General features: G+C 36.4%; 2 protein-coding genes and 1 non-coding gene across 6 annotated transcripts; 1 reads left to right on the forward strand and 2 right to left on the reverse strand.

Annotated features, from left to right (window-relative positions):
* Positions 1–3,802: 3,802 nt before the first annotated feature.
* On the reverse strand, positions 3,803–13,574 carry pigr (polymeric immunoglobulin receptor). 4 transcript variants are annotated; one of them, XM_046876456.1, is made up of 8 exons: positions 13,422–13,574; positions 11,162–11,491; positions 8,955–9,036; positions 8,565–8,788; positions 7,196–7,256; positions 6,271–6,365; positions 5,286–5,335; positions 3,803–4,833 (listed from the first exon to the last, which is right to left on the reverse strand). In XM_046876456.1, exons 1-8 carry the CDS (start codon positions 13,465–13,467, stop codon positions 4,792–4,794), a joined length of 930 nt encoding a protein of 309 aa, XP_046732412.1. In that variant the 5' UTR covers positions 13,468–13,574; the 3' UTR covers positions 3,803–4,791. The 4 variants fall into 4 exon arrangements, with proteins under 4 accessions (XP_046732412.1, XP_046732413.1, XP_046732409.1 ...); XM_046876457.1 differs by lacking the exon at positions 5,286–5,335 and adding an exon at positions 12,007–12,102 and having other exon boundaries at positions 13,422–13,541; XM_046876454.1 differs by lacking the exon at positions 3,803–4,833 and adding an exon at positions 4,933–5,202.
* On the forward strand, positions 11,592–11,673 carry trnal-uaa. Its single transcript has one exon. It is a non-coding gene; the product is annotated as a tRNA-Leu (tRNA).
* Positions 13,575–14,139: 565 nt separating the features above from the next.
* On the reverse strand, positions 14,140–16,520 carry LOC124402969 (dolichyl-diphosphooligosaccharide--protein glycosyltransferase subunit dad1-like). Its single transcript, XM_046876458.1, has 3 exons — positions 16,091–16,520; positions 15,756–15,924; positions 14,140–14,319 (listed from the first exon to the last, which is right to left on the reverse strand). The coding sequence occupies exons 1-2, from the start codon at positions 16,299–16,301 to the stop codon at positions 15,794–15,796; spliced, it is 342 nt and encodes a 113-aa protein (XP_046732414.1). The 5' UTR covers positions 16,302–16,520; the 3' UTR covers positions 14,140–14,319; positions 15,756–15,793.
* Between the last annotated feature and the right edge of the window lie 63 nt (positions 16,521–16,583).

Genomic DNA, 16,583 nt, shown 5'->3' on the forward strand with positions numbered 1-16,583 from the left:
TCAGATCATACCTTGCAGTGCAGACACATGGTATACACAGTATAGTTTTTCTAACTGTTTCATTTGTGTTACTCTAAACTGAGGTTTAGACTGTCAGAGCTATAAATAAGCTCATATGTTGACTACCATTTTACATTGTTTACAATTAACTTGTCTAACTTCCAATCTATTGTGACATAATATCTCAGGAATTACATGTGGATATAAAAAGAACATATGTTGCTGTGTAAAGCCCAAAAATGTAAAATGCTCACCTATCTCCACTTCAATCAATCAATCAATCAAATTCTATTTATAAAGCGCATTACAACCACCAAAAGAAGCACAAGGCGCTTTCCAGTAAAGCAAAAAATAGACAATAAAAAAAAATTATAATAAATAGTAAAAAGTAAAAAAATGTAAAATAAATAAATAATTAAATAAAATAAAAATAAAAACACAATGTACATAAAATAGCAGTTGAATCAGGGCTACGTGTTAAAAGCTTGTCTGAATTAAAAGCTTGACTGATTAATATTAGTGCTGATATTTCTGTGTCTTTAGCTAGTAATGGGGTAAAATAATAGCTGGTGGCAGTAATCAGTCACAAGGTATATTACAGCATGTCTGAGTTGTAATTGCATGACAGGATTCAAAGAATTTCTTTATCAGAAACTGTTCCAGACAAGTCTTTTGTATGAGGTTAAGAAACCTTACTTATAATATAAACTCTTAAAATATTCTTGAAAACCCAGTACCATTTTTTTCTGCTTTTATTCATTACATTCTAAGATCATCTAATCATTTTTCATTTGGTTAAGTAGGGATCAGTGTTTGTGATAATACCTGAAGGTGGATTATGGAAGTTGATGTGAACAGGAACCTCCAGGGCTCCTGCACTGCACCAGTAGCAGCCAGCATCATTCTTCTTCAGTCCACTCATCTGTACACTGAATTAACTTTTACCATCATACTGATGTTCACAGCTGGATTCTGGGATGTCATTTATTTCTGATTCTAACTCACATATTTTGAATGTCCTATACCCCCTGTGTAGTTGTCTTATCAGTAGAAGTTTTTCCTAACACTGTGTGTGTATGTTTAACTTTCTTAAATAAGTTTCTTATAAATTAAGAGTTTCTTAAATAGGGAGGAAACCAGAGAACCCAGAGTAATCCCACAAAAACACAATAAGAACCTAAGCAGCGCCCCACACGGGCAGTAACCTGAGGTAAGAAATGTGATGTCAATTGTTCTCTCCTCACCATTATTGAAATAGGAACTTAAAATTCAAATTGTATCACTTTAGTAATTGAATGCAGAAGTTGTCTTTAAAAAGACATCTGTTTTCTTAAAAAGTAAAATGTCACCTCACTACATTACTTTCATTATAACTGACAACCCAATGACATAAAAAAGACTTTATATCCAGTGTTATTGTTGGGGGAAATTAATATCCCTGTTCCAATGTGATACAGAATCTCCACTTATTCACACATGCCAACATGATGCTTTAAACGTTTACAGAAGTGGCATATTACACTCTTTGTATTATACACCTGAGGTGATACCTTACAGTGATAATGTCACACGATTATATTGTAATATTACAGTAATACATACAGTCTCTTAAACCTTTTTTTCATTCCACAATGACTGACAGAGGAGAAACAATTAGTTTAGTTACAAGCTTACAAGGACATTTACAATACAGACTTTTCAGGAAAGCTGGACACTGTAAGAAAAGCAGTTCCAAACAGCTGTTACTTTTATGTTTTCTTTGATGTAAAATTTACACAGAAACACAAAATTTCACTTAAATTTAAATCCCCAGGAAAACCTAAATGCTCAGAAAATGTCTACAAAAAAGCATTGAAAACAAAGTGTTCATTATTGGCATTGATATTCGCTGTATGAGACACCTGTCTGTCAGTATACTGCATATTACTATAACATTGATGTTTTCTATAGCCGTGGCTATATAATGATACTATTAAGAGGTGAACTGATTAATATAAGACACCACTAAAGGCCTAGGTGTGAAATCCACAGCCTGTCACTGTTTATTAATAGCAGATAAATGAAAATACTCCCCTACCCCTTGGTGTAATTGGTTCCGTAGAATCCGTTGCACTTCCTGAAAATGTTTCTCAGTACCAGAGAGAAGTGTCTGTGTGTGCTTGGGTACAGCTTTACAAAGTTATATATATTTATACAGGTGTTTCTCAATGAATTAGAATATCTTTGAAAAATTTATTTATTTCATTCATTCAATTCAATAAGAGAATCTTATATATTATATAGATTCATTACAAACACAGATTGATATATTTCAAGTGTTTAGTTCTTTCAATTTTGATGATTATGGCTTACAGCTAATGAAAACCCAAATCTCAGAAAATTTGAATATTGTGAAAAGGTTCAAAAGTGGAGACTCTAATCAGCTAATTAACTAAAAAAAACAGCAAATGTTTCCTGAGCCTTTAAATGGTGTCTCAGTCTGGTAAAGTAGGTAAGAAAATCATGGGGAAGACTGCTGACTTGACAGCTGTCCAGAAGACGATCATTGACACCCTGCACATGGAGGGTAATAGACAAGGTCATTGTTAAAGAAGCTAACTGTTCACAGAATGCTGTATCTAAGCACATTAATGGAAAGTTGAATGGAAAGAAAAAGATGTGGTACAAAAAAGTGAAACGCTGCTGGAGTCAGTGTTTCAAGAGCCTCCACACACAGATGTATTCAGGACATGGGCTACAACTGTTGCATTCCTTATGTCAAGCCACTCCTGAACCAACGTCAGAGGCATCTCACCTGGGCTAAGGGCAAAAAGGACTGAACTCTTGCTCCAGGGGCCAAAGTCGTTTTTTGAAAGTAAATTTTGCATCAGGACTTGGTACCTGCTCACACTGCCAAAAGTACTGACAACTGGTTTAAAGACAATTGTATCTCTGTGCTTTATTGAGCGGCAAACTCGCCAAACCCAAACCGTGTGGAGAATCTATGTGGTATTGTTAAGAGGAAGATGGTAGACACCAGACCCAAAAAAGCAGAAGAGCTGAGGTCCACATTTAGAGCAACCTGGGCTTCCATAACACATCAGCAGTGCCACAGAGTGATTGCCTCTATGCCACACTGCATTGCTGCAGTAATTCATGCAAAGGGAGTTCCAACCAAGTATTGAGTGCTCTACATGTTCATAATTTCCAGTAAATGAACTGTGTCAAATCTTTTTTTAATTGGTCTTAATATTCAAATTTTCTGAGATACTGAATATGGGGTTTTCATTAACTGTAAGCTATAATCATTCAAATTAAAAGAAATAAACACTTATATGAAGTTTACTTCAGTAAAAAGAATCATTTTCCTTTACTTAATCAATGCTGCCATATAGGCTTTAGTCTAGGCCCAGAAAATTCAAAAACTTTACACTAAACTTAACTTCAGAACTTGTGAGATCAAAAGAAAAAACAAACAAATCACATGCCATAGATTCAAAAACACGAGAGCAAAGCTTGTGTCAACCAGGAACCGTGTCATGCCTCAAGAGAGGGGATATGACATTAAAATTTGTTAAATTTGGCTTGAAATCCCCATAATCTAACATTTTTATCTTCGAAAATGTAAATCATCGTCTACATATAAGCTTATTGTTAACTAAATTATTCTGTTCTGGTGTAATTGACAAACCCCTTCCTATCATTTGTGTTTGATGACTGTGTTGATTTTGGCTTCACTGCGTGCAATATTGCCAAACCCAGAGGGCTGAGGACTGTTTTCAAAAACAGTCACCCAAGGGTAGAAAAAAAAAACGAACAATACTTTTGATTAACATGCTTTATTAAAAATATTTCCAGAGCAAACACTGAATAAGTATTACAATGATTATCAGAGCCATTAAATAAAAACAATTTTTTGTTGCAGATGCTGATTAAATATGTGTGGATCTGTGGATATAGTGACATTTTCTGCGAGTATTAAAAATCTTTACTTACTTACTTTTTGGAAGGAGTTTCTCTGTCAGCACTTTAATTATTCAGAGGTAAAGCAGGGAATTTAAAGTTGAGTATGAAAAACTTTATGATAGAGAGCTTATTAGTTTTTTGATACCATTAAACTGTTTTTCTTAACTTTTTTTAGAAAAGATTTTTAGATTTTTTTTTATCTTACTAATATAATGAGAGTGCAAAGAAAGGTGAGAAAAGACTGTTTACTGCTGCTAAAGCATATAACATAACGTTTTGTGCACATTTATCAGAAATTCAACTAAAATGGACAAATACATTTTAAATATATTTTAAAATATTAACATTGGCTGATATATGTGATGTAAGATAATAAAATAATTTGTTTGTGAGGTCACAGTAGGGACGCTTCATAATCCAAACCCAACTATTAATTATTTTCTTATAAGATTATAGCATTAAGAGAAATCATAGAGATTATTCTATGGCTTATGCTGGATTTCATACCAATGTTGTCACGGAGAGCTAAAGTTGCTAGCTTATTAGTTTATACAAATTTTCATCAAATTACATTTGTTTGTTTTTTTTAAATGCGAGATAAAGAGACATGTTTTCAATTTTTGGATAAACAGACATCAGGCAGTCTTGTTAACAAAGTCATACAAAAGAATTTGGTTAAGATATGAAACATCATAACAACAAATTTGAATTTGAACAGCATCAAGTTTAACTATCAATATTGCTCAATGATTCTGTTGAACTAAAGCCTCTTCAGGTTGTCTCTTTCCTTCTTGTCATTCATAGGTTTCTTCCTCAGCATGTCACCGAATACAGTGTTCAGGAAGATTACAGAAGAGCTTTCCAGCGTCCACCTTTCCTTAGACATACCTGGAAACAGACAGTCAGCAAACCTTAGTGCTTCCAAAACTTCTAAAATGGCTAAAAATGCCAAAAGTATGTGGACACCCGATCATTACACCAATCCACACTAGTTCAACAGAGGATATGGAGTCATTCTAATTTGCTACCCCCAGGTATAGTTTCCAATAGATTTTAAAGTGTAACTTTGAGTTCATTCATCAACAAGAACATTTAAGACAAAGGACATTGATGTCAGGAGAGAAGGTCTACCTCACAGCGGACGTTCCAGTTCAGCCCAAAGGTGTTCAGTGGGGTTGAGGTCAGGGCTCTGTGCAGGACAGTCAGTTTCTATTTCTGCAACCTTCCCAAATGTCCCAATGAAGGGAAATCTTTATGCTACATCATACAAAGATAAATTCAGGTGTCCACAAACCTTTAGCTTCATACTCTATAAAAATGTGCTAGAATTTGGAACACACCGTGAATTTGGTTTCAGTTTCATCCAGCTCCCTATGATTTGGTATCTTCTCTGTGACAAGAAGAATATAAAACCAGATTATGTCATTGTCAAAAGATATTCATTTTTCAATTCTGTTTGCTACAGAATGTCACATGATTGAATGTGTTATAAAAACCAATCAGTGCACTTAATTTTCCCAAATTTATTTCCCTAGAAAAGTGTTTTACTCCTTTATAATCAGAGGAAATTGTCAGCAATTAAAATTTTTAATTAGCTTGGTATTAGATTTTTCATGTATAAGTACTTAAATGTTGTGGAATGGACAAAATCAAGTTAGCTCCTAATTAAGAATCAAGTTAGCTCTTATGTTATAGCAGCTATAAAGGTCAATCCATGTATACCTGCAGCTCTGACAGTATTTATAGCTACAGGTCAAATCACATAATGAAAAACCCAACAATGGAAATGACTAAATAAACGAAACCTACAGTCATTACTCAGGTTTATGTTAATTTCTCTACGCTCAACAATCTGGTCTTATGAAAATTTCTATATGAGGAACATATAAAATGATGATTTTTTATTTGTGTGGCACGATTCTTGGTAATTAAAAATTTTAAGAGAATGACTATTTATAGCTGCTGTAATATAAGTGATACAGAAACAAGTTGGTGAAGTTTCAGTAATATGAACAAAAATGTCAACTGCAAACGAGGAAAACATTCTGTTTATTAAGTAATAAAGGTTAGTGGTTATTAAGAAAGATACTGTGAGTGTGTGTGTGTGTGTGTGTGTGTGTGTGTGTGTGTGTGTGTGTGTGTGTTAGAACTGGTATTAGTTTATGTACTAAAGTCTTAAGTCACTAAAGTCTATGTGACAGGAAGAAAGCCTCGGCAATGTTGTTACAAAATTAATCTAAAAACATCATAAGTGATGAATAATGTGTGTTCTTCTAAGAACTAGTGAAGAAGACTTCTCTGAAACTGACATTTTCAGGAACTTACTCATTTGTTTCCATATCCTCCTTGTTACCAAGATTGCAGTCAGCAGGAAGAGCAGAACTCCACAGGCTATCAGAACAGGCTGCCAAATGTTGTGACTAAAACAACAGAACAGATGTAAATATGAAGACTTACAGTAAATAAAGCCTTCACTGGGAACTTTATTGGGTCTGTTCAAGTTTAGAAATTCACAACCGATTAACTGATCTACCATAAAATGATTAAAAGCTATTTATTTGTGTTTCATAATAGAGTAGATTAAAATAAATCAGGTGCTGCCTTATAGGAGAACACAGCCAGGTGAAAAAATGTGGTCTGACAAAGTGATTTAATATGCTTTTTGAACGCTTTTAATTTTTTTTTTTGTTTTCGATTTATTAAAATGGAAGCCCGAAAAAACTATGATGGGCAATTTTGTGTAACTGGGTGAAGTGTGATAAGGAACATTGTGTACTATTTGTATATGCAGGCTTTTATGGTAACTATCACTACCACAACAAAAACTGAAGCCACATCATTCAAGTCTGAAAATTGAGAGGAGAAACAAGATCAGTAATATGAAACCTAGAAAAGGGAGTTGGACTTCCAGAACAACATTTCAAATATTAGAAAGTTCAGAGCAACCATATAACTGTGACTCATTGTTTAGCTACATGTTGACTGGATCGTGTTGAATGTAGTTACTTTTAAGTGCATTTTGAGCAATATACACAAATAAAAATGCATACAGATACATGTCGTCATGTCTGAAAAAAATATGTTTTATCAGTTATTTGTATTTGAAATAAAATGCATAAGCACTAAAGAATACAAATCAACAGCCTCTGCCCAATCAGATTCAAGAACTCAATAGCACTTTGGTATAAAATAATAAAGCAATTGTATGTTGTGCTATATGAAAAAAGTGTCAGATGGCTGGACTACTCACCTGTCAGAGTCCTGATATTTGACTTCAGACAGATGCTGTGGTGGTTTTTCTTTCATGGCAGCTGTAGGGAAAAAGATGACAGAAAACTATGGTAAAAAATTAAGTTGTAGTAATAATAATAATATCAAAATATGGTTCGTGTATTTATTATCAAATAATTTACACTTTATAATACTATTATTAGTTGTAGTAGTAATATTGTTTTATTAGTCTTTTTGTGATTAGTTTTATAACTGTTTCTTTATCCTAAAAAGTGTTTTTGTTTTTTATTTTTGTCCTTTCTCCATCCCTGATTCACATATTTGTTAATCTATTGTGTTTACCTTTTCTGTGTCGCAGATCAATTTGTGTATGTATCCTCTTTTGCTGCAATCTTTCAAATCTTTTTAGAGGTTTTAAGCATTTGTGAGAATTTTAAGTCCTAGGCAATCATTTCTGGATGTTTGGGAAGTAATAGAGCAGTAGGGGGAAGTGGGAGCTCAGTGTTTAAGGCTCTGTGTTACTGGTTAAAAGGTTGGAGGTTCAAGTCCCAGTATTGCCAAGCTGCCACTCTTGGGCACTTAACCCTCTGTGCTCCTGTATCATGTACTCTACTGCCAGCAGCCATATCACCCTGTAGCCCAAGACAGCTTGCCCACTGAAGCTATGCAGGGTTGAGTCTGGCCAGTACTTGGATGGGAGACCACCTGGGAAAAACCAGGTTGCTGCTGGTAGAGGTGTTAGTGAGACCAGCAGGGGGTGCTCACCCTGTGGTCTGTGTGGGTCCTAACACCCCAGTATAGTGACGGGGACACTATACTGTAAAAAATAAATAAATTTAAAAAGCACCGTCCTTCGGATGAGACGTTAAACCGAGGTCCTGACCCTCTGTGGTCATTAAAAAATCCCAGGATGTCTTTCGAAAACGAGTAGGGGTGTGCCCCGGCATCCTGGCCAAACTTGCCCGCTGGCCTACTAATCATCCCCTCATATTAATTGGCTATATCATCTCCTCTCCACTAATATGCTGGTGTGTGGTGGGCGTTCTGGCGCAATATGGCTGCCGTCGCATCATCCAGGTGGATGCTGCACATTGGTGGTGGTTGAGGAGAATCCCCCCTTTCATATGTAAAGCGCTTTGAGTGCTGCAGAAAAGCGCTATATAAATGTAACGAATTATTACTGTATCGTGTCTGACCCCAGCTACCTAACATTGATGGGATATGTGAAAAAATAATTTCACAGTGCTCTAATGTAAATGTAAAATGCCCCATTACATTTTTAGTCAAAACAGGTAATTTTTTAGATATTTCTCTGGATATATATATAATCATTTAGTCTAATTGATATAGATCATGAACATATATGATGGGCATGGGTGATTACTTACTTGTAATTGTTCTTGGTGTGACCGACACAGAAACAGACACTTGATGCTCGCCGGCTCCGCAAAAATACCATCCTGCATCCCGCATCTCCAGCTGGCTCATCGTCACTGTAACTGTGTCTTTCCTGTCATCACTGATGAGCAGAGTTTTACTGCTGAACGTCCCATTGTTTGTAACCTTGCAGGAGCGTGAATGGCCGCTCCGGCACCACCTCTTCTCATGCTCTCTGATGAAAATCAACAGGAACACTTTCAGAAATGAAATTTGTTGCACCATTTACCAGTTGCTGTTGTAGTAATTGGAAAAGATCAACACTAGGGACTGAAACCATGAGGCATAATACGTCTGAAACAGCTGCAGTTTCAAATGAATACATGTTTGTAAGTCAGTACCTGTGTTTCTTGCTGTAAAGGCATTGCACACTGACACTGCCACCCTCCTCAGCACTTACTTCATTGCTTTCTACGGACATCCCTTAAATACAAGAATGAGGGATTAAATGTAAACAGTTTGAGCCTCTGAGTTAAAAAAGCACATAATAATTGTATCTATTATTTGTAGAAATCAAAATACTTTATTTTTTATGCAACTTGTTAGCTGATTATATTATTTACATTTTTAATTCAGGAATATAACATAATTAGGTGTACTGTTATAGAAATATAACCAGCAACTTTTTAAAATATTACAATTTCCACAATATCTTCTAATAGCAGCATATCAGAAATTTGCCAGTATCATTCCATTTTACACCACAGCAAAGAGAAATAGAGAAATGCCAATATTTATTCAAACATATAATAAAAAAACTTTATCAATAGTCAAGTTTATTTCTATAGCGCTTTTCACACCAGACATTGTCTCAAAGCAGCTTTACAGAATTTAAGAGTTAAGGTGAACGATGTGTATTTATCCCTGATGAGCAGCCATGGTGACTGTGGCATAGAAAAACTCCCTTAGATATAATTAAGAAGAAACCTTGAGAGGAACCAGACTCAAAAGAGGAACCCATCCTCATTTGGGTGACATCAAGAGTGTGATTATAGTCTTTAAAACAATACAGAACACTGGAGAGTGAGAACTAACATGAGCACTGGAATGTAGGATTATGAGTAATGTTCTTTCTACAGTCTTATACAGTCATTTGAGGTTATGGAACCAGGAGCTACTGAGCAACTCATAAAATAGCTGAACATTTGAGATCATCATAGATCCAACACCAGCTTCTCCATGCCAGAGCCTTTAAACATTCAAAGAGGTCCAAAATCCAAACTCTACATGAAGTGAAATCCAAATGGTGCTGGTACATCTCTAGATGGTTTGAGATGTTTGTGGGGTCGGCATCTACTTGTTTAAAGGCCTATAATCTAAATGAGGTGGGATGTGACCAATAGTTACATACCATGTACAGTGTAACCCGGTTATGTCGATGTCTTAGGGGGTCGCCAGAAAGCATCGAGGTAACCGATGATGGAGATAAACGAAAATCTAAATGGCGGCAATATATTAACGTGCTTGAAATTTCTTTATGTACATGATGTGCGTTAATAAATGAGAATGTGCATGCACGTGTTTTTGAAGGGGTTTTTTACACAACAGCATTGCCGCGATTTGTTTGATGAAGGCATGCTATAAAAATACATACAGTACATGTTTATCTGTCAGGAATCCACCTGCCACGCCCCCTTCGGCCCCCTTCGGCGGGCAGGTGCTTTCTCGGCCGCTTTCTCTGAAGCTCCTGGCTTCAATCGCGCACATATGGTGCTCGTTTATCATCATCACCAGCTCCTATTTAAACTTACACACTCTCACTGTCCGTTATTGTTGGTATATGTTGGTTCACGGCGGTTGTTGTTATCGCTCATGCGTATCCCGGTACGTGTCTTCCCACCGGCACTCTCTCAACGGCTGCGCTTTTCTTCCCAAAGCCGCGCCGCGCCGCACCCCTACTAACACTACGAACACTAGCACTAACTAACAGCAGAGATTCACCAGTATACAATACAACATTAGCATCTGTAAGCCTTGATTTTTCCGACACTTCCGCGAGTTCTTCTGCGGCTGCACCGAGATAACCGATTTTAAATGTCAAATTTTTCCCCCCTTGTGATCGAGATATTAGGGTTCGCCGACATTAAAAAAGTCGACATAACCGATAAAAAATGCTTAGAAAAAGCGAGAATTTGGCAGTTCCACTTCAAAAACGTCGACTTAATAGGGTTGTCGAGGTAACCGAGGGCGAGATAACCGGGTTCCACTGTATATAAAATTATTCCGCTATATTGCATGTAATAATAGTAATTCAAATGAGATGATTTGAAGTCGATCAAGTTGAACTTTACATTAGTATTCTTATGCATAAATTTACATACATGAGTAGAATATATATATATATATATATATATATATATATATATATTCTTTTTTCTTTCAGAAGACACAGGATGACAATTTCCTGCGCAAATGCTCGTACACACCAATTACAAATAAACATGATTGTATCCCTGATAAATGCTTTGAAAATAAAATGCCAGAAATAATTTTTGAAACATAACTTAAAACCAGGAAGATGACGATGAAATCAGACTCCCCCACTTACCCTGTATTACACCAATATAATGTGACTTGGTGCTGTCCTTGGTCCATATCCCTCCTATTTCCACCCCGCACCAATACCAGGCCGAGTCCTGCTCCTTCAAGTCGCGCATGGTCACTGTGAACACGTACTGCGTCGGGTCATCAGCAATGGTTATTCTGTCAGATTGTGGCTGGTCTGTGCGTGCCAAACTGGTGCAAAAGTCCTTCATGGAACCCTGGCACCAGTATTTCACATTCAGAGTGTACTCAGGGCTGTAATGGCAGGGGATAGTGATTGACTGACCCTCTAACACTGTCTGTTCTTGCCCTGTGGTCACAGTGCCCAGGACACCTACAGCCAAAAATAACAAGTCAAAGTACATTTTAATCCCAAAACAAAATTATTAGAAATACTGACTCAATTTGAGTAAAGATCAACCAGAAAAAAGACCACCAGGATGGCCGAGTGGTTAAGGCATTGGACTTAAGATCCAATGGACAAATGCCTCGTGGGTTCAAACCCCACTCCTGGTAAAAGCTTTAGCTTAATTATGATTTAGCATAGAAAAAAATATTGTTACTACTGGGTTCAGGGATCGGATCACTGTGACAGTAACCAGGAGTCACATGTTTTTTGTGAAATTGTGGTTTTTCTTTATTTTTTATTATTATTTTCAACATTGAACATTAATACTGATGACATCCAAACTATGAAGGAACACATTTGCAATTATGAAGTAAACAAATGTGTTACAAAACCCATAATATGTTTTATATTTTAGATTGTTCAAAGTAGCTACTGTTATCTTTGTGATGAAAACTTAGCAAACTCATAACATTCTCTCATTAGATTCACAAGGTAGTCACCTGGAATGGATTTCAAGTCACAGGGATCCTTTCTCAAAAGTTAATTCGTGACATTTTTGCCTTTTTAATGTGCTTTAAACCATCAGTTGTCTTGTGCTGAGAAAAGGGAGCATACAGAGTCAATAGGCCTATGTGCTGAAACAAATACTGTACAAATCCATATTATGGTAATAAACACTCAGTGCTGAACATTCAGTGATGGAGTGCTAAATCAGATGACATGGTTTCCAAAATTACCTAAATAAATCCATTTGAGATGGATTGGGTTGAGTTGGACTGGAGAGTGAAGGACAAACAACCAACAAGCACTTAACACCTCTGGGAACTCCTCAAAATTGTTATAAAGCCATTCTACTTCGAGTACTTATAAAATTATAAAATATATTCTGGTTATTTAACACATTTTTGTTTACTGCATAGTTCCATGTGTGTTTTTTCATATTTTAGATGATTTTGCTATTAATGTACAATGTTGAAAAATAATACAAATTAAAAAAACAACCCACTGAAGGAGTCTGTCCAAACTTTTGGCTGGTATTGTGTACATATACAGTACATATAACACGAGTTTGCAACATAAATTATAAAGTAATGGCACTTTGGTAAAATAATTAATACCAACACCATTAACGATAAATGTTTTTTCTTTTTTCAGAGGCTGAAAAATTAGAAAGTTCTTTCATTTCCCATTAAAATGAAACTTAACTATAAAAATAAATTCACTGAAATCACCCTAAACCTTCTGCTTCCTGCATGACCTCTTTCCTTTTTTATTAAACGCATAAGCATGAGATCTTGCATTAAGTTTGTAAAATAGACTGTTAGTTCTGACCGGACTCGGTTCTTCCTCAACTCAACTTTTTATCTGTTGTTTTACTTTTTTTGAATTCTGAAAATCAGGTGAAAGTTCAGGGGTAACAGACATTAGCATAAAAAAGCAAATAGATTTGATATTCATATACATGGTTTCTTTGAACAAGATATACTAAATATTTTTTATTAATATATTTATACATGCTAAGATGACAGTTTTAGGAGTGTATTAACTTTTTTAAATAATTTTTATCATCCACACTTTTATTTTTAACAATACAATTATTTATTATTATAGATGATCATCATTGTTAAAAATGATTTAAAAAAGTTAATACACTCCTAAAACTGTCATCTTAGCATGTGCAAATATTTTAATACAAAATATTTAATCATACAAAAACAGTTATTTATCTGTGTAGCAAATGCATTTCAAAACAAAGAAAAATGGTTAGTTTGCAGATGGACTGAAGGATTCTTGGGGGAAAAGACTCTGGGGGATCATTGTTTTCTCTTCTGTGCTTCTTTTTTCCATAAGCATGCACCAAATCAGCTGCCCAACATCTGCTGCTCACCAGAATTTAAAAAAGCTAAAATCTCACCTGGAAGTTGAGGAAGGAGAACAACGAGAAAAAGGAGCTGTGTCATCCTGGAGAGAGTTCATGCAGTGTGTGTGTGTGTGTGTGTGTGTGTGTGTATATGAGGCCTCCTCTCCCATGGGCAGCTGCTGTGAGAAACGCTCAGTTTCGCTTCTGGCTAAATCCAGTGGCAGGCGTGTGGAACTCTTTAACTGTTTGTGTTCCAGGTTACAATCGAATATTCTTTGAAAGCATTTTCTGTGGCCTTCTAAGTAATTTATACTGTATATTATATACAACCAGGTTCATCAATATTTGGACATGGACAAGGTTGATGTATATCTCAAATCTGATTCAAGTACATACACATACGTGTGCGTGTGTGCATACATATATATATATATATATATATACACACACACATTATATATATACATACATACATACATACACACATATACAAAAATATATATACGAAAATTATAAATGCGACACTTTTGTTTTTGCCCCTATTTTTCATGAGCTGAACTCAAAGGTCTAAGACTTTTTCTATGTACACAAATGTCTAAATCTGTGTTAGTTCTCTTTTGCCAGGATAATCCATCCACCTAACAGGCGTGGCTTATCAAGATGCTGATTAGAGAGCATGATTATTGCCTTAGGCTGACCACAAGCTGCTATTTACAAAAATGACAGTAATGAATTCTACAAAGCTACACTACAACAAAACAAAGATAATATGTAGATTTTATAAAATTTTATTCCTTGTTTTGCCAATATAACAGCTTTTCAAAAGGTAAAAAACTTCATTCCTGAGATGCACAAGCATAAGGCAGTAAAAACAACAATATTAAACATATTCAAGTGTGCATTTTCATAGCAAGTGCTGTAGTCCATAGAAAAGAATTGGTCACCTCCACACCTGGAACAGAGAAACAGATACAGTTACTAGATTACTAAACATATTTAGATGTTCAAATGTTGCTTCTCCTTGAGAAGAAGTGGCACCTTTCAAGGATGTATGTGTGTGTGTGTGTGTGTGTGTGTGTGTGTATGTGTGTGTGTGTGTGTGTGTTAGTCTGCCATGAGTCTGGCTTTATTCTTTTATCTCATGAGATATGAGCAACAGAGCAATCGTTTGTTAACAAGCTTCACAGTCTTGAACTCACTTTTCTTGAGAAGAGACAAGTGAGAAAATAACTATTATTGAAAGCAGTAAAGAAGACTGGGATGGTCATGAACAACATGACAAACCAAAAAAAAATCTATGCATTTTTTTTTTATAACTCCTGCATGCTTCTAGATATATTCATGCAAAGAACCCTTTATAGCAAATACCCCGTGGCATTTAGAGGTAAAATCAAGTAACGCAGGAGTGTGATTTCGCCATGTACTAAGTGCCAGTACTTTTCAGGTGAGATTTATATACAAATCACTAAAAAAATTTCAACATTTATTTATAAATAGTAGCCTTGGGGTTTTAATCTCCAGACAAGCAGAATTCTATCTGTTTCAGTTCATCTTAACCCTCACTGCACAACCAAACATCCAGGGGTAGAGCCAGATCTGATTTAAATCTTTTTATGAGCATATCCTAATCATTAACCCACACAACACTACAACACGAATCAGAATGAACTACAAGTTTCTCCACCCTCTGGACAACCCCACCCAGTTAGAAGAAGATGGATCAGTTCTGACTCCACCCACCTAATCTTTTAGCTAGAGTCCACCCAAATAGGCAACAGCTGGATTGGGTCTGACTCCACCCACATGACATTTGGCTCAACAATGTACAAGTAGAAAGAACTGGATCAGGTCTGACTCCACCCCCTAAATTTTCAGCTCAGCTCTGGCCAAGTAGGAGAAGCTTGATCATGTATAACTCCTTAACTGGCTAAACTCAACCCAGTTAAGAGGAACTGAATGAGGTCAGAAGTAATGTATCAAGTCCAACTCCAAACCCTGGACTTTTGGCTCAATTCCACCAGGGTGGGATGAAATAAATCGGGTCTGACTACAACCATGTGGCTTGTGGCTCAACACCACCCAGGTAGTAGGAACTGAGTGATGTGGGAAGATGTGGATGAAGTCCGACTCGTCTTTCCTGTGCTTTTTTTTTTTTCTACAGTTAAGCCTACATACTTTAACCTCACATCAGGTGTGGCTTCTGCTTGGCTGGAATTTAAACCTGCAGAGCTGGATTAGATACCCACAAGCAAATGAATGGATCGTGCACACACTCCTTTAATACAGCCAGTTTGTGTATAGCAGCAATGTTCACTTATATATTAAGAGATGTTCAATTAAACAGCAACCCGGCATGTGTGAGTGCAACAATGATCCCAGAATATTTACCTGCCAGAAGAAGCACCAGCTGAAATGCTGAGCTTCATTCATCCAATATAATTAACCACCACGAGATGGAGGATGGTGTGTGCAAACAGGAAGTCAGCAAAAGCTCTTTCTGGTGACACATAAACGAAGTGTCCTTTGTTTTGTGGATTGACCTGGATGCGCAGGCACACTATATAGAAAAGGGGGAGAGAATGCAATGTAAAATATCAACAATAAACCAGTACTTGATGAGGTATGGGTTTGTTATTTCTAACTGAGCTCATAATTGATATCATAAATCAGAGTAAAAGAATTAGAACACATATTAGATGTCTGCTATAGACCAGGAAGCTCACCTGCAAGAATAAACGACCCAACACAGGAAATGAAGCCGGCCAAAAAGCTGTTAAACGGGAAAGTCCCTACCAGCGTGCAATACAGGAACTGAAAAGCTCCTGTCAATAACATGTACAGCAAATACGCATCTATTACTTTGAGTTTCAGAGAAGTGCTACTTGAGTATTCCGTCAAAAACCGCGACAGAACCGAAAACACCGAAACAGCCATGGCTCCTGCGTCTAAAGCGCCGCTTCGCACCTTCAACAGGTAGGAGGCAGGTAAATAAGTGGCTGTGTCCCAAATAAAACCGTCCTCCCTAATCTCGCGCACTACCTAGCAAGTAACATTTAGGCCACTCCCTATAAACACCAAGAAACACTCAACGTGCACTATCTGATTAAACCATTTAGGACCCAGCCAAGAAATTGCGTGCTAGAGTGAGTGATCAACACGTAGTAGGTGTTACTTTAAAAGTGTCCTCTACTACGGAAACATGTATCAGACCGATAG

Source organism: Silurus meridionalis, chromosome 20 (genome assembly GCF_014805685.1).
Source record: "Silurus meridionalis isolate SWU-2019-XX chromosome 20, ASM1480568v1, whole genome shotgun sequence".
Taxonomy (NCBI): domain Eukaryota; kingdom Metazoa; phylum Chordata; class Actinopteri; order Siluriformes; family Siluridae; genus Silurus; species Silurus meridionalis.